The sequence below is a fragment of the Martes martes genome (assembly GCF_963455335.1).
Source record: "Martes martes genome assembly, chromosome: 10".
Classification (NCBI taxonomy): Eukaryota; Metazoa; Chordata; class Mammalia; order Carnivora; family Mustelidae; genus Martes; species Martes martes.
Genome location: NC_137898.1, coordinates 95,990,807 through 96,018,766, shown reverse-complemented (window position 1 = coordinate 96,018,766; position 27,960 = coordinate 95,990,807). Strand labels below are relative to the sequence as shown.

The 27,960-nt window shown below is 54.0% G+C and overlaps 1 protein-coding gene across 1 annotated transcript; it reads left to right on the top strand.

The window, feature by feature from the left end:
• Nucleotides 1-502: 502 nt before the first annotated feature.
• SLC37A2 (solute carrier family 37 member 2) lies at nucleotides 503-22,995 on the top strand (the record flags this gene model as incomplete). Its single annotated transcript, XM_080817045.1, has 19 exons — nucleotides 503-561; nucleotides 12,340-12,421; nucleotides 12,887-12,980; nucleotides 13,093-13,171; nucleotides 14,173-14,308; nucleotides 14,490-14,566; nucleotides 15,462-15,628; nucleotides 16,187-16,230; nucleotides 16,517-16,669; nucleotides 16,977-17,067; nucleotides 18,377-18,439; nucleotides 18,800-18,885; nucleotides 19,374-19,422; nucleotides 19,622-19,695; nucleotides 19,945-20,023; nucleotides 20,166-20,263; nucleotides 20,555-20,619; nucleotides 20,799-20,855; nucleotides 22,445-22,995. The coding sequence occupies 18 exons, from the start codon at nucleotides 503-505 to the stop codon at nucleotides 20,827-20,829; spliced, it is 1,527 nt and encodes a 508-aa protein (XP_080673171.1). The 3' UTR covers nucleotides 20,830-20,855; nucleotides 22,445-22,995.
• Nucleotides 22,996-27,960: the final 4,965 nt, after the last annotated feature.

Sequence of the window (27,960 nt, the reverse complement as noted above, 5' to 3'; positions counted from 1 at the left end):
AGGGTGCCCCCGCGCTCAGATCAGTGTCATGGGGGACCACCAGGTATCATATCGGTACTGGTCCCCCGCGCGCCTCAGTTTCCCGGTGGGTGTCAGGAGCCACTCCTCGGGACAGAAGGGCGCTGCAGGGCTGCAGAGACAGCGGCTGGCAGACGGAAGGTCGCGGAGAGCGGACTAGCCTGGGCTCGCGGCTTTCGGTACCCAGGCGGGAAGTGAGCAGAAAGTGCAAAGCGGGAGGAGCCCCGAGAAGCTCCGAGGGCCGCCAGCTGGGAGGCCGAGCGCGAGAAAATGCAGGTGCCGGAGGTTGGCGGTCGGCTCGCGCCGGGCGGACCCCGAGGGCCTTCAGGTGCAAGGGGGCGGGGGCTCCGGGCGTCTGGCCGCCGAGCCGGGGCGGGCCGGGCCGCGGGGCATTTAAACCCGGCCGACTGCCAGCGAGGGCCACGCGCCCAGCCCCGCGCCCTCCTTCGGCCACCCTCTCCGCCTCGGATCCCGGCCCGGCACCATGCGGTCTTCCTTGGCTCCGGGTGTCTGGTTCCTGCGCACCTTCTCCAGGGACAGCTGGTGAGCCGGGCTCGGGGAGGGAGGCGCGCCGGGTCCCGGAGCAGCTCCCCGCCGGCCCCGGAGCGCCGGGGGCAGGGAGCGCCGGCGGCCGGGCGAGGGACCGGCGGGGGACAGCCGGGGCACAGCCCGCCTCGCACACCCCACCGAAGCTGGGCTTGCGTGCGGGGCCACGGAGGCCAGGGGCGGATGGAACTGCTGATCCAGGGGCCGCGGGAGTTGCTGAGTAGCCCTTTTGCGCTCTCCTACTCCTTGGATAATACAGAGGCCAGAACTCAGTGTCCTGGAACCTCACCCTGGGCGGGGTGGGGTGTCCAGGGACAGAACTCTGAGATCAGAGCCGCAGCTGCTCCTCCGCTGAACCGTCACCCCCGCCCAAGGACTGCCCGGGCTTCTGCAGTAGCCTCTCTCCTGAGCTCACGAGGCTGTGCGGAGGGGTGGAGGGCTTCCAGCTCCCTCCCCATCAGAGGGCACACACTGGAGCAGTCTGCTTGGTCTACACAGGGTTTGGGGGGCATTGTGTTAGTTGCCATCATTTACAAATTGTAAAATTTAACGTACATAGCCAGACCCCTGGCTTCTCTTGAGAAACAGTGTAGCAACACCAGGCCCGTATTCCCAAATTATATTACTAGGGGTTGAGGATCTCTTTTGGATAGGGTGGGTGCTCTTAAGACGACCAGCTTACTGGTTTTAAGACAGAAAGCCCTACATACCCAACCCTCTCCCCTGTGGGCAGGCTGGGATGGTTGATGACCCACAGCACTTGCCAAGTGGTGACAGCCCTCAGTCACTTCCAGCCGTCTTCACTCGTTTCCATTACTTCTTTGATCCTTCTGGAGCTTAGGACTGTTAAAATATTTTTCATAAAAAGTTGAAATCATGGCTCTAGTAGGTTACAAAAATGAACATGTGTTAAAGATTTTATTTGACTTCTAATGAGAGAGGCAGAAAATGTCCAGGAAGGGGGGAAGAGGGAACTGTTGTTTAATGTACAGAGTTTCAGCTTGGGAAGACGGAAAGTTCTGGGAACGGATGGTGGGGATGGTTGCAGGGCAATGGAAAGGGACTTCAGGTCCCTGACCTGCACCCTTCACAATGGTAGACTTTATGTGATGTATATTTTACCACAATTAAAAAAGAATCTGAAGAACTTGGCCATTTGTAAATCAGGAATATTGAGACAAAACTGATTTTTCCACAGGTTGGGAGAAAAGACTATGAATTGGAGACTGTCATTTCATACACACAGTTTGTATGACTTAGCAGTTACCTGCTGCTTCAAAGAATTATAAAATAGCCCAAAGTCAAGGAAAGGCTAGAATCTGACAACTGGGGGGTGTCCTCTAGACAATGCACAGTTTCCCAGGGAAACTTTTTTTTTCCCCAAAAGTTTCCCCTGCTTTGATCAAAAATACTTGCAAAGATGATTCTTGATCACAAAATAAGGCCAGTCTCATTAGATTTGATCCAATTATATATGTAGGAACAGCAAGAGTGTTAATCTACAATATGTTAAGTTACGTTAAGTTGCTTTGCTGGAAGTTTTCATAAGAAATCTTAGACTGGACTTTTAAAAGCCTTTACTTATTTATTATTCTTTATTATTTACTTTGAGATTAGGAAGACAAGACACTGGTTTTCACCGTAGGTTTTACCTGCTGTACCTATAAATGTGGGCAAATTCTTCTCTTCTCGAAGTCCCCCAAATACCCTACGTGTCCTGGGCCTGCCAGGGAATGACCTTCCTTATTTGCCTGTAAGGGAGCACAGTAAGCCAGGTTTCTTGGGAGGGTTTTATTAGTATTGGCTCCACATAGTCAACATTAGTTCCTTAAAAGGGGCTGGCTATATCTGATTAAATGATCATCACTGTCAAATATGACATTCCACTTAAGGCCTTGGTTATATAATCACTTTTTCTAATTACATCCGTGTTTAAAAAAAAAAAAGAAAGAAAGAAAGAAAGGGAAGGGCGCCCCGGTGCCTTAGTGGGTTTAGCATCTGACTCTTGATCTCCGCTCAGGTCTTGGTCTCCCATCCTATGAGTTGGAGCTCCACACTGGGCACGTAGCCTTCTTAAAAAACACCAACAAAAGGTCAATTTCTTATTGAACGCTTGCTAATAACCATATTGCTATGAAAAGCAGGAAGCCTCAACAAAAGTTTCTGAATTTGGAGGGGGGGAGCGGTCTGGTAGGGAGAATAAGAAATGTGCAAGTGTTTTGTTGTAGTTTACAAAAACAGAGTCTATTGGATTGTTTTGGGTTATACACCACTGAAGAAGAACTAGAAGGGCTTCCTGATATTTCCAGAAAATTGAACATTGTAACATCAACAATATTCTAAACGTAACGACAGCCATCCCTCACCAGTTCACTTGGGCCTCTGTGATTCTTATTCCATTGAATCTTGGGTTAGCAATCGCCTAAACCTGTCTGCTTCTCCCCTGGAGTTCTGGAAGTCCTGCTTCAATATGCCTATATGTTCTTTCAAGATGTGTAAGCAATGCCATGAGAGGTCTGTACCCCAAGACTGTCTGGTCTTGCTTATAAGAAATTAACATATAAAATTGTAATTAGAAAAATTGATTATATAATCAATTTATATTATCAATCGAGATAGTTCTCCATTGGTAAAGATGTAACTTTTGGCCTACAGCTGATTGCAGAGCTTTTAGGAAGCATCAGAATGAAACAACAGCCTATAGGTGACAGAAACCTAAAGGGGCGTGAATTAACGTATCATGATAGTTTTCAGAAGTGAACAACGTGATGAGAATTTGTGACCAGAATAATGTGGCTAACTAGGAAATGTTCCCGAGATACGCAAAACAAAATCCAGCCAATTAAAAATCTAGGCAGTGTCTAAAAACACAGTAAGATAAATTCAAAGAAGATGGTGAACATTATATTTTGACTTATAAAAACGGATGAACACAATTTGTATGGAGGAAAAAAAATCTTGAGATATTAAAAATCCTGAGATTGAATTTATATAATATCCCAAGAATGTACCAAGAATATCAACTCTGGAGACTCCGTCAGTCTGGAGCAAGTCCTACACATCTGTATTTTATTTATGTAAGTAAACTCTACACCCGGTGTGGGGCTCAAACTCACAACCCCGAGATCAGAAGTCCCACTCTCTTCCTACTGAGCCAACCAGGTGCCCCTACACCTCTAGTTTCATAAAACTCCATAGGAAAGTCTGGTGTTCATTCCGAGTTAAAAACTGCTGACCTAGAAGATGTTCGATTCAAATTAAAGAAGTAAGGTTGCAACCCAGGTAGCATTTTAAATCAGAACCAAAATCGTGACTGGTCACCCTGTATTGTTACTGTTAGGCAGGGCTGCCAGGCCATGGATACATGGTGGCAGATCTTGGACCTGGAGGGCACTGAGAAATCTAGACGAATTGCTCATGTAGCCTACAATTTGTGAACTGTTAATATATAATAACATTTTGCCCTTAGAAATTTAACCTAGATGAGGCTGAGTGTCTCTTCTGATTTAACAACTATTTCCATGCAGTTGGTCGATAGCAACATATCAAATAAAACTAATTATTTGCAGCTCTTCTCTTTTTATTTTTTTAAAGATTTTATTTATTTATTTGACAGACAGAGATCACAAGTAGGCAGAGAGGCAGGCGGAGGGGGCGGGGAAGCAGGCTCCCTGCTGAGCAGAGAGCCCGATGTGGGGCTCGATCCCAGGACCCTGGGATCATGACCTGAGCCAAAGGTAGAGGCTTTAACCCACTGAGTCACCCAGGTGCCCCAGCCCTTCTCTTTTTATAAAAAGTGAAAAAGTAAAATTTCCAGGGGCTTTCTTGGGGGTCTCATTGATAGTTTTAAGTATGAAAGATGTCCTGAAAGTTTAATTTAATTTTGCATTTAGGACTTGATTTTGGGAAAGCAAAACATCAAAAGTTTTAGGACATTTGAGTGCTCATCGTGAGTGCCTGAGAAACTTCTTGTCTGCCCATTTGGAAGTGATGATAATACATTAAAAAATAAACTTAGAAGGTAACATTGTAAAGAAACCGAGCTGTTTCCTAAAAATCTTTGTTTTAAAAAGTATGGAAAATTATTCTGTTACACTGGATGTTTGCCATCTAGGCAGATTCCCCGGGAGGTAAAAAAAAACAAAAAAAAAAAAAACAAAAAAATAAAACAAACCAACAACATTTTACAGCCTCTCTTTAAGAGCAGACCAATAACCAACATTCAAGGAAATTTTGTCACTTTAACAGAGAAAACCAGATTCTACTTTTGCATTGGCGTATTTGATACTAAAGGAACCACAGCCTCTTTTTTTTTTTTAAAAGATTTTATTTATTTATTAGACAGAGATCACAAGTAGGCAGAGAAGCAGGCAGAGAGGGGAGGAAGCAGGCTCCCTGCTGAGCAGAGAGCCCGATGCGGGGCTCGATCCCAGGACCCTGGGATCATGACCTGAGCGAAAGGCAGAGGCTTTAACCCACTGTGCCACCCAGGCGCCCCCACAGCCTCTTTTTGAAAATAATACGAATAAAACAAAAACTGAGCCAGATTTGGACAAAACTTTAACATAATTATTTATTTTCAGACTCCTTATTTGCATGTACTATAATCCAAAGCAAATCAAATTCTCTTTTCACAAACTTCTACAAATGTATCCATTCAGATTTTGTCTTTTATTGTCCTCTTTCTTATTCTGGAATGACCAGTCATTTTACTTTAGGATAAAACTTTTCTTTTTCTCTTCTTAAAAAAAAAACAAAAACAAAAACAAAAAACCCACCGTATCTTATCACCGTGTGTGCCAGTTGTACATGTCTGTCACTATTATTCCTAATAGAGTTTCATTCATATGTATTAATTATACCATTTAACCAGAGTAACTTCTGTTTTAGAGGAAATAGGGTTGGGGAGGGTGGGTAATTATCAACAGCCTGTCCCACATCAGCATTTTAGAAGAACTCATGAATACACCTAACACAGCTTTCTACAACCACACACGTCATTCGAAGTATGACTCCAACTGTGTACTGTGTTGGCCAACACCTCCCAGAGTTAAGACAGATCTGGACTGAAATCCTTTCACCACGGTATGCTTTGTGCCGTTGCCTTCCCTAAGCCTCAGTTTCCACAGGATAAACATGATACGAGAACATTCTTAACTTCCCGTGGCGGGTGAAGGGCCCTGAGTAAGTGTCCTTTTCCTTCTTCCCTGCTGGGTGTAGGGCTGGACTCCTATTACACACTAAGCATTAATGTGGTGCCTACTGTAGGCACATTATTATTTTTATTACTTTATTATTTTTATTATCTTGAGCTCTGGGGCTTGTAGTAATGATTAAGACCTGGTCCTACCTTCCTGAAACTAAGGATCAAAGTCTTCTCAGACTTACTGCCTCTCCGTGTCCCCAAAGAGGGCGTTGAAGCAGACGTGAAGAAAGCAGGTCTAGCTAGACCTTCCTCGACTAGGACACCGGAGGCCGGATTCACCGTGAGCTTTGGATCCCCCGTCTGTCGGGCGGGCAGGAGCAAAGCCCGCCTCACAGGACCGTGCGAGCGTTACGTGAGGCGCCATGTGTGAAGAACTTAGACCAGGCCCAGGCTCACGAGAACCACTGACTGAACCTTAACTATTGACTCTCCTTCTCGATTTTTCGACTACTCTGTGCCAGACAGTGTTGATTTGTAGCTCACCGCAAGGCAACGAGTTGTTTCCCCGCCTCACCTATGGGTGTCATGAGGCCCAGAGAAATTCCGCAGCTTGTCCAGCCCCGGGTAGTTACTACATGACTGAGCCGGAATTTGCACCCAGGTTAGTCCTTCTCCCAGGCGCAGGGTCCTTCTGCTCTCCTCCTGCTGAGAGTGTGGCAGGGGACATGTCACAGGGCCGGCCGGCCTCACGTAGATCACTCCATCCCTTTGAGGCTGCAGGGCCTCGTCTATAACGTGGAGATGACCACAGGGTTCTGGTGAAAGTGAAAAGAGGAGGAAATCACGCTGCCCGGGGCCTGGCTCACGGTCTGTCCTTGGTCACCGCTAAGTGCTCGTGCATGTCTGTGGACGGAGGGAGAGATCCAGCCTCAGCAGGAGGAGAAGGTGGCCTTGACCCAGGGGGTCTGGAGGTATCCTGAGCAGAGACCATGGAGCCAGCAACAGCGCGGAAGGGAAGACAGCCGGTCTGCTTCATCCGCTCGGGACTGACCCCATGTAACTACAGCTGGATGGGGGCAGAGGGGCGCGGAGGGAGTGGCCCCTGGAGGCCTGCCTGAGGGAGACAGGCAGCCCGAACTGTGGGAGCAAAAGTCGGAGCCAGAGAGGTTTCGGCCCAGGGAGATGTTACTCCTGTCCCTCCTCCTCCGTGTCAGGCTGGGGCGTGTAGCTCCTTCAGGGCCCGAGAGTCCTCCCAGCCCTGGGCCTGGCCGGGGCCCCGCCTTCGGGCCCCGCGTCTGCGTGGGCACGTCTGGGGGCAGCTGGGAACATGGGCCTCTGGCCAGAGATGACTGCAGCTGGCGCTCATGGGGCTGGGCCCATTTCCTGGGGCCCCGTGAGGGAGAAGCACTCAGGACAAGGAGAAGAGGAGCCTGTGGGAGGAGGGACCGGCTGGATGAGCAGGAATCGGGGGGGAGGAAGGCTTTGGGCAGGCAGGAAGGCAGGAGCTGTGACCTCCCACATCACTGTTTGTTCCCCACACCCTGATCTTCCCCGGGGAGCTGGAAAGGCCAAGGCTGCCGGCTGGCCGCCGCTGGAACAGACGGCTCCCCTTCTAGAGTTTATGGAGGGCTCTCGTGGCCAGATCCTAGCGCCCACCCCCAGGAGACAGAGAAGCCCTTCGAATGCATCCCCAGACTCTGCTGTATGCCGGAGGCTTCCTCACCCCCACATCTCAATCCTCTAACACTCTTGTGTGCAGGACTCAATTACCTTATTTCAAACTGAGGCTTAGACAGTTCAACAACTCGCTCAAGGCCACAGTCAGCAGCAGGACTCAGTCTCTTTTGGTCTAAGTCTGGAGATCTTTTCCCTGTGCTGCCAGGGCCCCGTTGCTGCCTGAGTAGCATTGTCCTGTCTCACTTTCCTGGTAACTGCGAAGAAAGGCTTGGTAAGGGCCACAGAAAGGGGGCCTTAAAATGAGCTGTGGCCGTGAGGGGCTACTCTGGAAAGGACTGAAGATCCAGATGGAGAAACTGGGGGACGCACTATTATCCCTGCCCCCACCGCACGGTCAGAGCTGGTCACACAGCATGACCCTGTGGTCTCCCCTCCCCTGTCACTCGTGATCGCTGCCCTCTCCTCAGCTGCCTTCTGCTTCCTCTTCCCCCCTGCCGTTTCCTCTTTCCCGTCTTGCAGAGCAGACTCATACCTCCCTTGGCTTTGGGAAGAGGATCTGACTTAGGGCCTGTGGACGGGTCTGGCATGATCAATGTGGTTGGTCAAGGTCTTATTTCTTCCATTCAAATTGTGCCAACTGAGTGCTGAGGTCAGACTGGAGCCATCCGAAAGTAACGACAAGATGGAGGACAGACATCGGGGGCAGAGTCTCTGAGGGTTCCCGAGTTGGTGTGTATGTTGGGGGGGGGGCAATGCAGCTGCTCTCCTCTTGGTCCCGGGCTCATGCCTCGGACCCCTGACACTTTATGCTCTAGGCGGCTAGAGACTCTCGAGGGGAAGTCGTCATCTTGCCTTGCTAGGCGGGACCCCGACAATGCCATCCTCAGGACATTTCCATCTGTGCTATTTGCATAATGTCAACCACCTCTTCCAAACCCTTCCAACTCTCACACTCTTCCAGACGTTTCCAGCTGCCTAGACAACACATCACGCTGGACCTGAAGCCATGTCTGTCTGTTCACGGTCTCGGGCTTTCCTCACTGAGCCTCCTTGTGCAAGCTTTCTGCTTTCCTAAAAGCGATCATGATCTTATCTGTTCATTTATCCTGTGAAGTCTTGGGCTTCTTGTGGCCACCTGCCAGTCTCTTCCTTTGCTGGAAGGATCTTAGGACCAAGCTCTGAATCAAGCTGATGTCTCTGAGCGAGCTCTTGAATCCCAGCTGGAGGAAGGGTGACAAGGAGAGGATTCTTTTGGCTGACTTTCTGCCCCCAGAGGGCTTTGGGCCTGTCCAGCCGTGGTCTGCCCCTGTCCCACCCTGTATGCTGAAGGCCTGGCTCTGGGCTCAGCCTCTATCCTTTTCAGATCTGTGGAGTCCCAGAACAGGGACCTCCAAGGACAGGCCACCAAGTCCCATTTCCTCAGGGCAAGTGCCAAGCTCACCAGCAGCCGCAGCCAGCCTGTCACCTGGCTACCTGAGCAGCCCTAGACGTCCACTAGCAGCCCCTGGTTGAGGCACGGGGACATAGAGGGTGGCTGATGAGGGAGCTGAAGTCCTCACTGGCCTTATGGGGTGGGGGTGGGGTAGCAATGTGATTGGAAAGCAAGGAAGCAGGTACTAGGGTTGACTGGGTGGCTACTGGGGAAAGGGTGCTTTTTTCCACCGCCTCCTAAGGCCAACGTCCCTCTCCTCTGCTGTTTCTTGTTGTTCCGGCTTGTTGTACTGGTGGCGGTAACAGGTCCAATGGGGTTTTTGTTTGTTTTTAATCCATTGCTGCTTGGGGACATATCGATCCTTGTCCTTACCTCAGAAGAAGTCCCTGTGCTAAGTCTGAACTGTCCACTAACAGTTGAGAGATAGCTAGTTTGTCTCACTATCTAATTTGGTTACTGAGTAACCAGTGCTGGGTTGGGGGAGGCTAGGACTCTAAGAAGTGCCACTTTCTGCTAACAAAGATTTAGGGGGTCCATCACGGAGCAGCTGGCCTCACTTGGAACCATCTGGGGGCCTCCCCATGCCTGGCCTGTCAGCCCAGCCTGGCCCAGGACCTGGGCTGCCATCCCTCCCCTCACAGCCCCCCAGGGCCCACTGCTCCCTTCCTGGGGCCTCTTGGTTCCGAAGAAAGGGCTGGTGAGAAGGGAAGTGAAACCTGTGGTTCTGCACGCCCCGGAGCCCCTCAGCTGTCTTTCCTGTGAGAGGCTCTGAATCTGGCAGCCTTTGGTCGGTTTAGCTCAGCCCTCTGCCTGATCCATGACCCCAGTCCCCTTTGAACGGTGGCACCTTGGCCTTTTTCTCAGAATAGCAGCCAAAGTGGAATGGAATGGAAAGAGGACCGTGGAATGGGAAGTGGACTGGACGGACAGGAGGCCTGGCTCCAAGGGCGCTCTGCCCAGCTAGCTGTGGGACTCCGAGCTCCTCCCCGCGACTCTCTGCAGTCCAGGGAGGAAGTCCCAGAGGGCATCGATGCCAGGCCTGACGTCACGGCACGCCTGAGGACCTCCTGCCCCACCCCCCACAACCCCCTAGATTCATGACTCTTCTGCTGTCTTGGGTGTCAGCTTTTCTCCTGGAGGTTGAGGTCAGAGCAGAGGGAAAGGGCAGGCCGGGCTGCTGGAGGAGGGCAGGGCTGGAATCTCACAGGTCTGGATACTAGTGTGGGCCCCTCCTGACCCTCCTTATCTGCTCCCCAGGGAGCATCTGGGCAGGCCGCGGCAGGCCAGAGTCTCCACGCCATACCACTGCAGGCTTGGAGGTGAAGCAGGGTGGGGGAGGGGAGTGTGTGTGGCAAGAGCAGGGGGAGCTGGGAACTGTGCTAGGCCTCTGGGCCCCTGGTTGGCTCTGACCAGCTCCCGGGAGGGCTTCCCAGGCAACACCAGGCTCTGCGGCTGACAAGGGTCTTCCTCACTGCTGGGCCCGTCATGGGAGAACAGTCAGAGCTGGGAGCCTCAGCGGGGCCTCAGGGATCTGTCAGACGCAGAGGAAATCTGATTTGTCTCCACAGTCAGTGGCTGCATCCATGTAGCTAGCAGCCATGCTAGGCTCAGCTGAGCCCTGGGTGGGTGGGGAAAGCTTAAAGGTGGTCCAACAGGGACCTGGGGAGGAGGGGGAGAGTCCTATTGTGTTCGCCTGTCTTTGAGATAGGCAGGCTTGGTGCTCTCATCCACGAGCAGCTGCTGAGGAACCCAGAGGGGAAAAAACGGAGGGACTTGCGTTTGGGTCCCCAGTACGCCCGAGGCAGCCCGCAAAGCACTTAGCTTTTCCCACCCCAGTGCTTCCCAGACAGGGCACTGGACCGGCTGTCTGCGGGGCCATTGTTTCCTCCCAGCCATTACTCTTTGAGGAAGGCCAGCTGGACACCCTCTTCAAATCCCCTCAGAGAATGTCCCCAGATTCTACAAGTCCCCGAACGAGGAGGCTTGGGCCATATGCCTGTGGCTGGGACCTGGAAAACATGGCTGCCGCTAAGCTTTCTGATGTTGGTAATTGTGACAGTCCCTCAGAGTGACCCGACATTCCCTGGAGAACTCAAGTCCCTGGAGGACCTCTGTGACCCACCCATGTGTCCGTGGGAACTGGTGGCCAGGGGGCCCTGTTTGTTGTAGAGGAGCATACAATCCGGACGAAATAGTTGGAACTTTGTTCTCAACAGCATGGAGGGCGGCCGGAAAATGTTAAGCCTGGTAATGGGTGGGTATGTGAGTGTGTGTGACTTGGTCTCTTGAGAAAATGCACCATGAGGTTGTGGAGAGAGTGGAGTCAGAGAACCCAGGTAGGGAGCTCAAGTCCAGGGTAAAGGAAGAAGGGTCCTGAGAGCCCAACTTATATCCAGGCTCTTCTGAAATTGGGAGGCAGTGAGTTTGGGGTTTGAAGGCAGTTCCCTAAAGAGGGCAGAGTATCCTACCCCTTAGGTTCATGGAGCTGAGGTTGGAAAGGGCTCCAGGGCCCCTCCTCCCCTTGCCCATTCTTCTCCATGAGATCTTGAAAAACCCAAGGCTCTGGATCTTTCCTAATACCTGCCCCTTCCTCCTGGGTTGTGGGCCCTTTTCAAGTTCTGTTTTCCATGTACTTGCTGGCTGCTGGCTGCTGACTCAGCTCAGCTGATGCTCTCCTGGGGAAGCAGACACTGACTCAGGAGGATGTCGAGGCCTTTCCCCCAGACCCCCCAAAGAAGGACAGGGCCTGGGTGTGGGGTGCACGCTTGAGGGGTGCCTGGCTGAATTGTTCTTTCCATCCCAGGCTGGTCCTTGGGATGAGAAGTGGGGGAAGGAGAGTGCGCATATGATGCATGAGCCACAGATGGAAAGAATGAGCCTTCTGTCCAGTGGGACAGACCAGACTGGGCCTGGGAAGAGGATGTGGATTCTGGCCCCGGCTTCTCCACTGTTGCTACATTTCCAGAGGTGTCTGGGCTCTGTTCTCCCTGGGCTGCAGCCACTGCTATGCCTGTTGTGTTGAAGGTTTAAGAGGAGTCCTGAGCTCACTTTAGAGACGAGCCATGGTGGCCTCCCACCTGCTCCCACCATTAAAACCATTGCTGGTATTTTAAAAACAATTCTACTTGGTTGCTCCCCTGTCTCAGCAGTGTACCCAGACACACACAGGGGCGTCCTGACCTTAGTGAGGTCACAGGACAAGGGGTGATGGGAGAGCGGTCTGGGGGACAGAGGGGTGCATAATTTGTGTAGTCTAGGGGGCTGGGCCAGCTCTGTTGGAAGGCCGCAGGAGTTGGGACTAGAGAGATTGGGCTCTCTGAGCACTCCGGCCTCTGGGCATCTGTTCCTACCCTCCCCTTGGCCTCTGTCCCAAGGATCTTGTGTCCAGTTGGACCCTGAGATAGAGCGCCAGTGGTGTGGAGGCCCTGGGGTCGCCAGAGTGGGTCCCGAGGGACACTGCTCCTGAGCTCCCAGCCGAGGCCGACTTCCCACTAACCCAGACGCCCGCCTCTCCCTGCAGGTTCCGAGGCTTCATCCTCGTGCTGACCTTCTTCATCTACACCTGTTATCACATGTCCAGGAAGCCCATCAGTGTTGTCAAGGTGAGGCTGGCCTGGCGGTGAGGAAGAATGCAGGAGATGCTGGGCTCCCGCAGAAATCAACTCTAGAAGAATGGTCTGGAACTTATTCCCTAACTGGAGTCACGGAGATGAACGGCCTTCACATGGTCGACCCCCACTTTTAGTAGTTGTTCTTAGACAACTTTCCCTAGGTGCTCCTTTGGACAGCAGTGTTAACGGGCTGTGGCGGGAACGGGAGGGTAGGGACCCCAGGCTGTATGGGCTCTGCTCAGACTCATCTTGCCCTTCACGGAGGGTCTGACGCGGCCCCTTGCCCCTGTGGTGGGTTCCTGCAGGAGGAGTTGCCACAGGAAGGCTCACAGAGTCCACGGTGCCGGCCGCGGTGCTTGTGTGGTTGGGGAGGGAGACGGTTTGCTCGGCTCTGGGCCGAGCGGGCTCTGACGCCGGGAGGTGAGCCCCGACCTGTGCACCCTCTCGCCTCTTCAGAGCCGTCTGCACCAGAACTGCTCGGAGCTGATCAAGCCCATCAACGACAGCCACAGTCTCAATGACACGACGTGGTGTGACTGGGCTCCATTCGGTAGGAACGGGGCACGCTGCTCTCGCCGCAGGAAGAGGTTGTCTGGGGCCGGAAAGGGTTTCCTGCAGGGGCCGCCAAGCAGCAGCTCTCTGTCTCTCCCCTCTGTTTCCAGATAAGAACAACTACAAGGAGTTACTGGGGGCCGTGGACAATGCCTTCCTTGTGGCCTATGCCATCGGCATGTTCATCAGGTAGGGCATGGGCCAAGCCTGTGACTGTCCCAGAGTGGGGGGCTCCAGAGCTGAGGGCTCCCCCAGGTGGACGGGAGGCAAAGACGTGGGCAAGCACCACCAGCGCCTGGCCATTCTCCTTTCCTTCCCGCGGTCACCTGGCTGACTCCTTCACCTGGCAGACTCCCGTTTTCAGTAGCTTCTTCTCCTGGAAAGCGTTTCCTCTGAGGTTACTCTCGCAGATGACAGTGGCGGTGGGATGACTGGAATATGGTTTTTTTTTTTCCTTGAACTGGGATCCTTCGTGGGTGGTCGTGGACACGGACATGGCTAGGAAAACCGCCAGCCTCTTCTAGGCCTAAATTAGCCCAGCAAACATGGCTTTGACGTAGTGAGCCTGCTGTCTGTTGCCAAGAACCAAATGGGAGGAAGGCCGGGTACTGCCTTCCAGTGGCTCACAGCCTAACAGAGGGGCCTGCTTCATAGCTGGTTCCAAACCAGTGTGGTGGCTTGGTGACCGAGGATGGCGGTGCCACACTCACTCGGAGGAGGGGTGCAGGCCACGGGACTGAGAGGGGAAGGAGGAGGGAGAGTTCAGTCGTAGAGTGCTGAGTTGCACATGTTTGGGGGGCAACCAAGTGAAGATGTCCAGAAGGCATCTGGGTGTGACCCCACAGTGGGAGAGGTCAGGATGGAAGTTACCCAGTTGGAACCATGTAACTTGTAGGCGGTCATCGGAGCCATAAATTTGGTGCAAGGGACTGCGCCCCGGGGAAAGTCTGTGAGAAGGAGTGGTCAGCAAAGGGCAGAGGGGTGAGAAGGCCAAGGGGAGAACATTTCAAGGAGCTTGCTCAGCAGTGGCAACTGAGGCAGCAAAGTCCAGTGAGTGGAGACCCAGAGGGTCTCTCTGGCAGGTGGCAGGCAGCACAGAAGTCATCGGTGGTCACCTGGACCAGAGGCGGCTCAGGGGTGCCGGGAGGAGGCAGCTTGTGATTAACCACAGATCCAACTCTCTTCTCCAGCGGAATTTTTGGGGAGCGGCTCCCCCTCCGTTACTACCTTTCAGCTGGAATGCTGCTCAGCGGCCTTTTTACCTCACTCTTCGGCCTCGGATATTTCTGGAACATCCATGTGCTCTGGTACTTTGTGCTCATCCAGGTATGAGCCCCCGTATTGCACTCAGACCTCTGCTCCATCGTGGGGAGGGTTGCGGAGGCCGCTAGTGTTGGGGTTGGTTGGGGTTGGTGGGGGCTGGGGAGGGCCCCGCAGCCAGGGAGGGGGCAGAGGGAGTCTGCAGCACGGCCCAGGCCTGTCCCACTCACCTCCAGTCTCCCTGCAGATCTGTAACGGACTTGTCCAGACCACAGGCTGGCCCTCTGTGGTGACCTGCGTTGGCAACTGGTTCGGGAAGGGAAAGTGAGTGTGGGGAGGGAGGAGGAGCAGGAGGTAGGCAGGGAGGGCTGTGGGGAGTGAGGAGGTCTCTCATGGCCTCTAGTATAATTTCAGGGTGAAAGGTTAGAAACTTAGGTCTGTCTTGCTGATTTTCACATTTAGTTCAATGTTTTAGTGGCTGAAAAGCATTACTGATTTTTCTCATGGATAAGGTTTTAATCCACAAAACAGACCACGCTTGTTACACTTTTTCCTCATGATTGACTAATTTCCATTTTGCATGAAAACAAAAATGAAACCTATAAAACATTATTATTATTATTATTATTATTATTATTTTGTACTTGAACTGTTTTTTGGGGGGGGGGAAAGGAAGTTGCTTTCGAGTGGGCTTTCTTCAGCTCAGCCGTACGAGACATTTGGGGCTGGTCGTTCTTTGCCATGGGGTGACCTTACACACGGCAGGATGTTTAGCAGCATCTACCCACCAGATGCCAGAAGCATACCTAGAGCTGGGACAGTTGAAAACCCCCAGGCACTGCTTGTGTCCCCTGGAGGCAGGGTGGCCTTGGTTGAGGACCCCGATTTGAAGTAGCAGCCCCAGGACAAGAGGGAAGAGAGGAGTGGGGGCCAGAAGGGCTAGGGGTGGGGAGAGCTCCATCTGGAAGGCCTGTGTGAGTTGGCTCCAGTCGCTGGCTGAGGGGAGCAGGACGCCTGTCCTTGGCTGTCCCTTGCTTGGCACCTGGCAAGCCCTCCCCCACCTCCCCCCCATGCTGTCTTTGGGCCTGGAGGCTGGAGGCTGGAGGCAGCCAGCTGTTTGCACTTGGCCAGGGCGGGGCTGATGAGCCCTGTGCTTCTGTTTTGACTTTCTTTTACTCTTCTCCCCTGTCTTTCCTGGTCCTGCCTCCCTCCCCTCCAGGCGGGGGCTCATCATGGGCATCTGGAACTCACACACATCCGTGGGCAACATCCTGGGCTCCCTGATCGCTGGCGTCTGGGTGAATGAGCACTGGGGCCTGTCCTTTGTGGTGCCGGGCATCATCACCGCTGCCATGGGCGTCCTCACCTTCCTCTTTCTCATCGAATGTGAGTGGCCCCTGCCCTCCCTACAGGGCTCAGAACTGAGCCTCCCCCTTCTCGTCCTGGGGCCGGGGGGAAGGCAGTTGACCCTGGGGGAGGACTACTGGTACGTGTGGCCTGGGACTAGCCGCCTCTCTGGGCTTCAGCCTTTTTTCTTTTTTCACTTGTAAAAGAAGACGAAGAGGGAGACAATAGACTTTACTTTCTATTGGTTCCAGGCTGGGGGGCTGAGCAGTTGGCCTGTGGTTGCCTGGCAAGTGCTGGCTCCGATGTGTGAGCAGGGGGAGGGGGAGGTGACGGGACCCTCGTCACTTGCTGTCCTCTTCCCCATTCTCCGATGGCCTTGGGAGACAGCTCAGCCCGCCCTTGTGGCCACTTGGTAGCCAGAGAATGGGGACCCACAAGGCCCTTAGTGACACCAGTGGCGTTAGGGGAGCCAGGCCCGGAAGGTGCTTCCCGAGCCCGGTTCCAGGCTCCCTCTTGCTGGGAGTAGACTGGCCATTAACGTAGCGGCTAGGGGGGGCCTGCTGGGAAGCTTCTTAGAAGGTTGGGTTTTTCTTTCAGACCCAGAAGATGTGGACTGCGCGGCTCCCCAGCACCACACTAGTGTGAGCCTCCCAGCCCGTGACTCCATCCACGGGGGCAGGTCCCAGAGAGGACCTGGGGGGTGGGGGTGGGGCATGTGTGCCCACAGTTGGCTCATAGGCTCAGTGTCAGGACCTCAGGGTGGCTCCGCGACAGCCTGATGGGGCCTGGTGGGACGTTCGTTCAGTCGCCAAGGGGGGCGCGGACCTCCTCCAGCTTGGGAACCTCTGCCTGCCGCTTGGGTTGTCCCCCTAGCCAGCGGGCAGTGGCCTCTGGCTGTGCTCCCAGCCGGGGCTCCTCTCTGTTCAGGATGGGCTGGAAGAGAACCCGGACAGCCCCGAGGACCTGGGGAACGGTCCCTGCACCAACAAGGAGAGCAGCCTGGAGAGCGCGGCCAGGTGCTCCAAGGAGCCAAGGGCACAGCCTGCGGCCATCAGCTTCCTGGGGGCGCTCCGCATCCCGGTGAGAAGTCCATGGCCTGGAGGGCAGCAAGGGGCTCTCTGGATGTCCCCGCTGGCTGTCGGGAGATGGGGGGCTCGGGGGTCTCTAGGGCTCTGTGTGAGGTGTGACCAGTGCGGTGAGACCAGTGCGGAGCCTGCTTGGGGAGGGTAACACGGGAGGGTGGTCCTCACACAGCCTTTGAACAAGACTGGAGATATGCTTTGTGCAGTAGTTCGGGGGGAGGGGGGGCTGCTGAGTTCCTCCTGGGGCTACCCCTGGCCCGGGGCATCTGGCATGCCTTTCCGACACCCTCTGTCATGCTCCGCAGGGTGTGGTAGAGTTCTCCTTGTGTCTGCTCTTTGCCAAGCTGGTCAGCTACACCTTCCTCTACTGGCTGCCTCTCTACATCTTCAACGTGGGTGAGGACAAGGGGCAGAGGGGCGGGAGGGCTCTCTGAGGGGGCACGTGATGCATGGGATTCCAGAACACCGTTGGGATGTCCGTGCAACCTCTCCTAGGGCAAAGGGAGACTTTTTAAATTTATTTTTCCATTGGGAAGTTAGACTTCATACACTACCTTAGAGACCCTGATTCCAGACACCTTTCTTCCCTCGGACCAGAGTTGGAGGTTCGGAACTCAGAGATGTGCTCTGTCATCCTTCCTCTCCAGCCTTGTGGCTAGGAGAACCCACCTCCATCCAGCTGGCTTGGCTCACAGATGAGAGGGACTGGATGGTACAGGGACAGGTCTGCCTTTTAATGCCACCCCCCCACCCCCCCACACACACACCAGGAAGAGGGCCGGGTGAGCTACCCCACTGCCTGAAGCCTGAAGTGAGCACCGCTCTCCTCTCCCCAGGGGCTGCTGGGAGCCTCCCGGGACTGATGCCTGGTGCCTGGGTCAGCGGCACTGCCCTCCTTCGGTGCCCACTCTCCCCGACCCCTGCCCTCAGAGCTCTGTCAGGGCCCAGGCCCTCTGGCCTTGGGCTGTGCTGCTCCCTCCAAGCCCCGTGGGAGGACCCCAAAGGCTGCTTTGCAAGCGCTATACTTGCTCTGAACAGGATGCCCTGGGGATTATGCAAGGCCAAATCCCAGCCCCTGGCTTGACCAACAGCCCCGTCATCGGGCCTCTCTCAAAGACAAGAGGGAGCGCACCAGGACAGCTTTGTGCACACTGGGACTCTTGGTTTTGTGGCCTTGGTGCCAGCTTCAGAGTAGGAGTCAACCTTGAGGCTTAGGCTACCATTCCAGCTTCTGGATCTTGCTCTTTCTAATCCAAGGACAAGGCCTGGGACCTGAGGTCCCCATTTGCCTGTGAGTCTCCTTCCTGGCTCTGTGTATTAGCGGAGACCTCGCATGGATATGGAGGCTCTTGGTGGAAGCTGGCCAGGAGCTCAGGAGCAGAGCACAACTAGGGCTGGTGAGACCAGCGGTGTCCCAGTCTGATGGTTCTCCTGGGCCAGACCCCAGTGCTTTCAGGGGAAGGCTTTTCTGAGAGGTCAGAGCCAGCCTGCAAGGGGAGAAAAAGTACAGGATGGGGTGTAGGGGGAGACTGCTGCAAATTTACTTGTGACTCTGGCCAACGACTTCCCATGGGTCCTCACTCCTTCCTCTGAAACCGGAGGCAATGGGACTGGGTCAGGCGCTCTGTAGGGCTTTTTCTGGCCATGGCACTCCACGACGCCTGCTCCGAGCCCCACTCTGACCACATATTTGTGTTTTCTACAGCTCACTTTAGCGCCAAAGAGGCTGGGGACCTGTCGACCCTCTTCGATGTTGGTGGCATCATGGGTGAGGCCCGCCCTATTCTGCCCTGGGCAGTATCCCCTATTCCCCCTTTCTCTTGTCGGGGTGCAGAAGGGACAGGTCCAATGTGGTGTGAACTGGGCAGGTGGCATCAGAGAAAAAAGGGCTCCTACCCAGCTGGGGAGACCTCAGAAATTTGACCCTCATGTTTGATCTTCCCATAAAAGCAGTGGGTGTGGGGAGGGCTTCAGAGGGAGAAGTTCTACTGGTTCTGGATGCCCATGCCCAGGCTAGCATTGGGTGGAGCGATGGGACGAAGCGATGGGGCAAGGCTTGGGGTGCCGCATTAGTGGGCGGCTGTGGTCCCACTGGGAGCAGCAGGGTGTAAGCTGGTCTGTATTCTAGGTGGCATCATGGCAGGGCTCATCTCCGACCACACCAACGGCAGGGCCACCACCTGCTGCGTCATGCTGATCTTGGCTGCCCCCATGGTGTGTATAACCTCAAGAGCAGAGCGCACGTGCTCACATGTACCTGTGCGGACTGTTGCAATGTGTGCGCAACTGGGTGTGGATGCACACACCTATCTCTCTGCGTGCATGCACGTCCGTGTGCACACCAGGGGAGGAGAAGCTGGGGGTGGCACAGACTCTGAGATCCAGACTGAGGATTTTGGAAAGGAGTTAGCAAGGATTTGGCCTTGGTGGAGAAGAGGGAGGCCAGCAGCTGAACTTCCTGGCTCAGGAAAGAATAGGAAATTCAGGTTGGGTGTGAGAAAAGCCTTTTTGAGAAACAGGAAACAACAGATTTCTACATCTTAGACCCTCCAACCCAGGAACCATTAAAGACCAAGAGTTCTGGAGTAAGGTGGACCTCTGGGGTTCCCTGGGAGGGGAGGGTGTGCCAGACTCCCAGTCTAACCCACACAGCCCATGGGGAGGCCTGGGTGTGACCCTGCCTCTCCCTTTTCCTCTCTCAGATGTTCCTGTATAACAACATTGGTCAGAACGGGATTACCAACTCTATAGGTGAGGGGGTGGCCGCAAGTCCAGCCCACGCAGAGGAAGAGCATTGCCTTGGGGGCCCCAGGAAGCCACTTGGGGGCATTGGTGGGAGGCACAAGGAAGTGGAGGCTCTTGGCCTGACACCTGGGGATTTCACCTGCTTTGGGGCTGGGTTGGGAGGTGGCCTCTCATCCCTAACGAGCTGTCTCTGTCACTGCCTCAGTAATGCTGATCATTTGTGGGGCCCTGGTCAATGGTCCTTACGCACTCATCACCACCGCCGTTTCTGCTGACCTGGTAAGCAGGCTGCCTCCCTGGGGCGGGGGAGGACTCTAGGGGCTTGGTCAGGGCCTGGGCACCTCTCCAGGTCCAATATCCCATATTCCCACCCCCTCCCTGGTGCAGATCCTGGTGTAGGAGAGCCTTAAAGTCCTCCAGAGTCCTCCCCCACTCCTCTCAACTCCAAGCCCCACTTACTGCCTTGCCCCAGGTTAGCCCCAGTGCTGCCTCTCTGGTTGGCCTCTCCATGCTGTTCTCTCTCCCCAGGGAACTCACGAGAGCCTGAAAGGCAACGCGAAGGCACTCTCCACCGTCACAGCCATCATCGACGGCACTGGGTCCATAGGTCTGTGACTCTAGTTTTTGGCCCTTGGCAGCTGAGCCCTAAGCCTCATGTTGAGCACACTTCTCGGAATGCCGCCCTCGGGTGGGCGGGCTGCTTGGGGCCCCTTGTCGGGTGCCCCTCTCTGATGTTGTGTTCTGCACAGGTGCGGCTCTGGGGCCTCTGCTGGCTGGACTGATTTCCCCCACAGGCTGGAACAATGTCTTCTACATGCTCATCTCTGCCGATGTTCTGGCCTGCTTGGTACGAGATCTTGGGGGTATACAGATGGGTATTGGTGGGGTTGACTCTCCTGTCCTGCCGGGCTGGAACCCTGGAGGTCCAAAGCGTTGACCATGAGGGGCTCTGAGAGCAGCTGTCCGACACTCAGAACCCCTTTCCTTCCATGGGTGACCCCCTGCCACATGAAACTGTGTGCCACCACCTTCCTTTCTGCCAGCCCCCACCCCCCCAGTCACCTAGCGCCGGGGACTAACCATGTGGTCAAGGCTAATGTCGCCCTCCCTCTCCCTCTGTGCCTCTGACCCCCCACAGCTCCTCTGCCGGTTGGTGTACAAAGAAATCCTTGCCTGGAAGTCATCCCTGAGCAGAGACAGAGGGTGAGTCCCCAGACAGCTGTAGCCCCACCTTCTTATGGGAGTGAAAACCTGTGTTCACTTCTCTGCACCCAGCCTGAGCCCACCTGCGGCCCGGACTGGGGCCGGACCCTGGAGGTGCTCCACGCCTCGCCGCTCCACCACGCTAATGTGTCCTCTGTTGTCCCCATGTGTCTCCGTAGCTCTAGTCTGGCCCTAACCCACCCGCGGTAGTATTTTCCTCAAGTCCCATGACTTTTGTGAGTATTGTCTTCAAGTCGGTGGCTGACGTGCCCTTCGAGTGGGGCCTGCATGCAAATCCTTTCTCCTCCAGTGTGATTTTTTTTCCAACTTTCTCTTGTTTCCTGGGTGCCAGCTCTGGAGACTCCCCACCCGAGCAGAGCATGGTGCTTGGAAATGTTTCCTGAGCAGCCCGAGCTGCCACAGGGGTTGGCAGACTCTTCTCCTTTGGGCAAGTGGTAGGGCTTTTTGCTGTACCCCTAGGACAGAGGCGAGATCCAGGGAAATTGTTTTCGCTCTGAACTAAGACTCTGAGCCCTACGTGCCTCCTAGAATTCAGAAGCCAGGATCATCTGGCCCCTTGGCCTGGGGTGTACAGAAAAAAGCAACAACCAATCAAAGCCTCTGGGATAAAATTCCGATCAAGCCTCGGTGGCTGGCCTGGTGTGCTCTCTGTCCATTGCCCTGTGGTGGTGGGTGTGGAGGCCGCATGGACAGGACAGTGGCCGGGGCAGAGCCAGCAAAAGGCTGGGCCATGTGCTGGTGCTGAGGGGAATGTTCCCTCTGGCCTTTCTGGCTCTGCTTCTGAGCAGGAGGTTCCGGCTAATGAGGAGCCGGCTGGAGTGTGGACCTAGTCCTGGGTGGTAAATGTGTGCCAACAACCCCCGGGGGTCACGGGGACCAGCACAGTAGCCGGGGAACCTCTTCCCCTGAAGGATGGCATCTTTCAGGTTCAAGGGTAGAAAAACTGAGAGCAGGAGGCATAGCAGAGTATCTATCCCACCTGCCCTGGAGGAGGGAGCAGGGGGACTTGTCCCCTCCCCTCCCCTGCCTTCCTGGGCCGGGCCTGAGGGGAGACTGGGAGGTTAAGAAAAGTAGCAGGAAGCGGGGGGGGGGGGGGGGGGGGGGGGGGGGAGGGACGAAAATTTAGTCAGCATCTGCTCCCTGCCTGGAGTTGAGTCTGCCTTCAGACGCAGCTGCTTACCTGTCAGGCACTGTGAGACATCGGTTCTGTCATCTAGAGATGAGAGAATAGAGGCTCGGGACAGGGAATGTGACTGAGGCCTTCAGCTGAGCCTCAATTTGAACCCAGGTGCGTGGGGGACTTGCTTTCCTCTGTACTCTTGCCACCCGGAGCTGGGCCGCCTCTGAGGAAGGCTGGTGCGGGGGGAGCGGAGGAACTTGCTAGGGCAGGGGGCCACTGGGCCTAGAACCAGAAATCCCTGGACGGTCCTGACTTCTCAGCTCACTTGCATTGATAAGACCATGGGCATGGCCTCTGTGCCCCCACATCCTTCTGTGTATAACTGGGGGTGATCAAACCTAAGCCACAACCACTCGATCAGAGGCTGAGATGGGATGGGATCTGGGATCCCGCTTTGTCAAACTGTCAGATGTGGCACCAACATTGCAAGGCTTTCATTATCATGCTGACTTGCTAATTTGCCACTGACGGGGTGGAAGGGAGCCCTAATGACAGAATAGGGTTGAGAGGCAATTATTAAGGGACCCTACAAACCTGCCTTCCCTGTACTCCTCACTGGGGCAGGAGCTTACAAACCTGTCTGTGTCTTACTTTCTCTTCCCTTGCCTCTCACCCCTCCTGTAGGTATAAAGAGATATGAAGCCCTGATTCGAAGAGAAGCATGGAGGGCCCCAGCTGATTCCCAAAATGCTCTCCCCCGACCCCCTCACGGGGGCAAGACAATGGAACCCACCACAGACGGGCTGACAGGGCCTCTGAGGGGCTGGGAGGTTCTCCGAGGGAAGGGGTCTGCCAGCAGGAGGACTCACAGCCCTGAGCTCCAGAAGCTGCAAAGCAGAAGGGTTGGGGATCAGAGCTGAGTGGTGTCTCCAGCTTGGTAAGGGAAGGATATGCTCAGACTCTTGCTTGTTCAGATTCCAAGACAGGAGGCAGGAGCTGGACATGGACCAAGGCCTGGCAAAGGTGCGTCTCTCCTTTCCCGTGTGGAAAGTGAGCCTCGGTGCTCAGCCTATACCTGTCCGTGGATTTCTGACCCTACTTGAGAGCCACCGAGCCTCGCTTCCTTCCTTTGTCCATAAGCCAGCTTTCTTGTGTATTTCCCATGTCGGAACCTCTTCTACCCTGCATTTGATCCTGACTCCTGACCCGAGTCAATTAAAAGTATTATTGTTGTATTCTGTGGGACCAGGACCAGGGAGAGGCAAAGGAGGTGCTGAGGGCACAGATGTTAGGGAGGCATCACTCTTGAGCCCGGGGCTGGGCTTCCCTGGCCCCAGTCTCGTGCCAGCCCTCTGTGTCCCCAGGGGAGGAGCACATGTCAGAACAGTGCAGGGAGGGGGGCAGGCCTGACGAAAGCCACAGGGGCCAGTGACCACCGAGTGCTCACTGCACACGAGCCCTGCTCTGGGAACAGAGTAGATGGTGGGCACAGAAGAGGGACTTCCACCCGAGCACAGGCCCCAGGGTGACGAGACTAGCAAGAAGGAAGGTGCCTGGCTCATTCAGGCCACTGTCCCATGGGCAGTGGCCCGAGCTCTCTGCGGCCTGCCTCCCCTTCCCCCGTGTTCCTGCCTTACTTCTCCTGCCCAGTCCATCCTGGAGTGCTGCCTGCCAGGCTAGCCCTTGGCATTGCTCCCTGACCTCCGAAGCCACCCAACAGCACAATACAGATCCCTTTTGCCAGCCTGGCCTGCGCTCATCCTTGTCAAGGCCTGGCATGGCCGCACGGGCTGTCGCGTTCCCAGGCTGGGTCTGGCCGCAAGCGGGCCTCCCTGAGGAGATGCTCGTGACCACACGGTGGGGGGCGGGGGCCTGCGGGGCTCAGCAGGAGCTAGAGCCCCACACAAGGTGCAGCTGTGGCATTAACGGGGACCCTGGGGGCCAGGGCAACACTGACATAGCTTGTACACACTGCCCTGGTGACAAACTGACACTCACTCGGGTTTGAAAGCAGGTGATGGTCCGGGATCTCTGGGTCCTCCGGGTGCCCCCCAGGGCGGTGCTGCAGGGCATGGCCTTACCTTCAGCTTTCTTGGAGGCTTCTTTCAGAGCAGAGGCATCTGAGCGGCTCGCTGAGGGAAGCCACTAGATGGTGCCATCCTCCGCCGGCAGAACCCAGCGTGGGCCGCACACTCTTCCTGCTTCCAGGTGGGGAGCAGGGGGTGCTCTGTTCACCAACTGTCAGCCTTCTCTCCGTTGCATCGGGTCAGGGTACGAAGGCTGGGAGACTTCCTCCTGGGGTGGGAGGCTTCCCCTGCCCTCGCCTCCCCACTGACTCCCGTGAAGCCTGTGTCCTCACCTAGAAGGCAGTCCTGGCACGACCTGCCTCAGAGGACGGGCATGAAGGGAGCCGACTGAGTCAGTGTTAAGCACATGCTGCCCGCCCCTGAGGAGTTTGACTAGGAAAGGGAGAAAATAGAAATACGTAAACATTTCTGAACAAGATGGGGTTGGGGGGGACGCTGGAGATGGTGCCCAGAGATGAGAGGCTTCACCATCCCCCAGCCCAGCCTGAAGGGACAGAGGCAGGGGGGTGATCCGCGGAGGAAGGGATGTGAAAGGCATCAGAAGAATGAGCGGGACTTGGGCAGGCGGCTAGTTTGATAAGGTAGGGAGGGGACCTGGAAGAGGGAGGACGTTGAGAGGAACACTGAGCACGCGGCTCAGAGCGTAGCAGGGGGACCCGGAGAGCGGCAGAATGTGCCCGCTCGTGCCTGGCCAGCCAAGGGATCAGCGTGGTGCTGGCAATGAGCCTGTGGAAGGCCTGTGGAGCTCAGCCCCTGGCCTCAGCGATAAGGATGGGGGCTGTGGGTGGGAGTTAGGGGGAGCTGGCAAAGGTGGAGGAACCCAGGCCCTGGTCTGTGCCCCTGTGCACTGGTCTCCCAGGCCCCAGGTTCCCTGCCCCACCTCCACTCTGGGCGCTGACTGTTCCCCAGAAGCCTGCTACCTGCCTTCTCTCTGGGCCTCAGCACTCACTTGGGGCTAATGCAGGAGCATTACGTTAATTAGTTATTCATTTAATTTAACTTCACATTTGGTCTCAATTAAGCTTAAAGTGTTCTTCCTTATAGATGTTACAATAGCACTTGTAATTAAAAAGCAATAACTCTTTGCATTTCTCCTTTAGAGAGCCATTGGGAGGCTGGGGTGGTGTGCGGTTGCGGTGGGGGGGGCGGAGAGGAGAGAAGTAATGAAAAGAGAGGGAACCCTTGGTACTCTGAGGCTTTCAGCAAGGCTGAAGTTGGGGCGAAGGAGACTCAGCACATCAAAGGGACTAGAGAGTGCTCTTGGGGATAAAGCCATGAGGTGGGAAGAGGATGGAAACTGGAGGGCGGAAGGAAGCAAGACTTAGACTCGGAGGGTGGGGCCGTAGATCCTATGGTGGGCAGAATAACACCCTCTCCCCCAAAGATGTCTACATCCTAAACCCAGGCCCCATGAATATGTTAACCGCAGATGTGATTAAGCACCATGAGATGGGGAGACTATACTGGTCAGCGTGGGCCCAGTATAATCACAAGGCTCCTTACAAATCAAAGAGTGTCAGTGGTCAAATTAGGAGATGGGGCTCTGAAGACGGAGGAAGGGAACACTAGCTCAGCCAACAATCCACAAGGACAGCCTCTAGAAACCAGAAAAAGAAAGGAAATGGGATTCTCCCCTAGAGCCTCCAGAACCTTTATTGAGCCTCGTGAAACCTACTGCAGATTTCTGACCTCCCAAACTGTAAGATAAGAAATCCGTATTGTTCCAAACCACTAATTCGGTCGTACTTCGTTACTACAACAATAGGAAGTTATTACCTGTTCCTCAGTGTAGACCTGGGGAAACATCATTTGGAAGACTGAAAAAACAAAGAGATCCCCAAAGATTAAAAGGAAACATGGAGAGAATGGCTATGTAACACTGAGGTCCGGGGAAATGCTGCCTCTGTGACTTCCCCGAGTTCTCTGAGGGCAATGCCTGATACATTCTTTACAATACCCAACACGGTGATGGAAGCCAGAAAAAAGCAACTTTCTCATTCTGTTCGTGGTGTTGGGCCCTGACTTTGATCACTACTGTGCTTTCTTAGGTCCCAGGAACCCGAGATGAAAAGATGTGTGCTGGGGTCGAGGGGCGGGGGGGGGTGCTGGAAGCTTTTTTTCCTGGAGTAAACAGCGACTGCCAATAATGATCTGTTAGAAACAGAGACCAAGAAACAAATACATTCTTGGTTTGTGGCTTTGGTTCCCCCCCCACTGGCACCTCTGAAAACCAACCCACGTATCAAACATTCCAGGTGGACAGCGCTTAAGAGAGAGACAGCTGGGTATGTCCTGGAAAACTCAGCCTCTGGGCCACCCCACTCTGTCTCTCAGCCAGGGAAGAGCCAAAGTCCACCAGCAAAGACCCACCAAAAACACACGGTGGATGAGTGCTGGTGTCTCTGAGGTCCCATGTGGCTTTTAACTGCTTTGTCTCGGACTCTTGCCCAATCCCAATTCTGGGTTTTCCGTTTGACTCAGCTGTGGCTTTTTGCTATTTCTATCAACTGGACTTATATTGCTTGACCTTGGTCCCTTGTTTTTCTTTCTTTTTTTTTTTTTAATGGAGCAACACAGTATAATACTAAATAATATAAATAATAATAAAAGTACATAGACGCTTAGGCTGGAGCCAAACCACCTGACTTCAAACCCTGACTCCTGTTTAACCCTGAGCTGAATGACCTCAAGCAAATCACCCCTTCCTGATCCATGAAATGGGGATATTATAATATAATTATTTAATATTTACAAAGCATTTAGAAAAATGCTTAGAACATGTTAGGTAAATATAATAAAAACTGTGATTTCAGCCTGTGAGGAATAGAATATTTCCAAGTATTGGAATGGAAATAGAGATTAAAAATCAAATCCTATGAGCTACAAAAACTCCTTCCAACCCTGAGTTCCTGGGCTCCTGTGAGGACGAACCCCACGTCTGGAAACTTGTTCCTACATACCAATGGCCAGATACTTAAAGGTTTAAGACAAGAAGTTATGACAAAATATTTATTATTTGTACTCTAGATGCTAATTAAAAATTCTGTAATGGAAAATTCTTACTTTTTTAAAGATATGGGTTAGGGAAAGGACGGGGGACCAATAGCTACAAAAAATATTAGCCAATATAGAAATAAGGAGTTGCTTGCAAGCCAAAAATGATTCTTAAACTATCTGAGGAGTGAGAGGTCAGGAATCCTGATGTCAGGTTTGAGCCCCACTATTAACTCGGGAAACTTTGAAAATCTCTTCTGCTCTCTGCCTCTTTCTCTTCCATGAAATAATTGCGGCAGGTTTCTTTACACTTTGAAAAAAAGCAAAGTAAAATAAAAATGCTTCAACTGAAGCGGCAGTGAGATAGAGTTGATGGAAGAGTTGTTGTCTTAGAGAACAGAACGAGAAATGGATCGCCCTGCGTTAGGATGAAGTGAACGGCTGCATACACAGTACAAAGCATGAACGAATGGCTATGCATTTCCTAGGACCTGAACGATGGTACAATAATTCTGATGAATTTTTAGATTAAACAGCTAATACAGCATGTCACCAAAGAATTTCAGCTTTCCTTCCATTTTTATATATGAGAAATTTAAGGAACTTGTCGATAAACTACCTAATATGTGTGTTTTGCTGGCTTGAGGGACTTTCTAAACTATAACACGCAGCGCCACCTAGCGGACCGGGCCAACGTCTCCGTTGTGGGGTAGTGCCTGCTAATAATGTAGCTTCCGTCGGGTTTTACCAGGCTCTGAAATCACCTGTTTTTCATGGCGCACTCTTGATTTACTCTCCCTCTCCACCTTGTAAAGAGTGGGGATCACCACAGTCTCTCTGCTGCAGGATCCCCTCTGGGTAAGGCACAGTAGAGCACCATGTGCTTGAAGGCCACTGACCAAAGAATGATGAATGGGGCACTCAGATGACCTCTAAGCCCCGCCTCCAGGAAGGCGGTGAGCCCAAGGGGTGCCATATTAAACACCGTAGGCGTGCCCCGTGTAGAGCTCTCAGTAAATTCATTTTTTAGCCTTCTGCTTCTTACCCCCGCCGTGGGGGTGTTTGGGGGGTTGGCCATGACTGCTTGGAGTATGAAGGTAGAGGGTAATCTATCAGTCA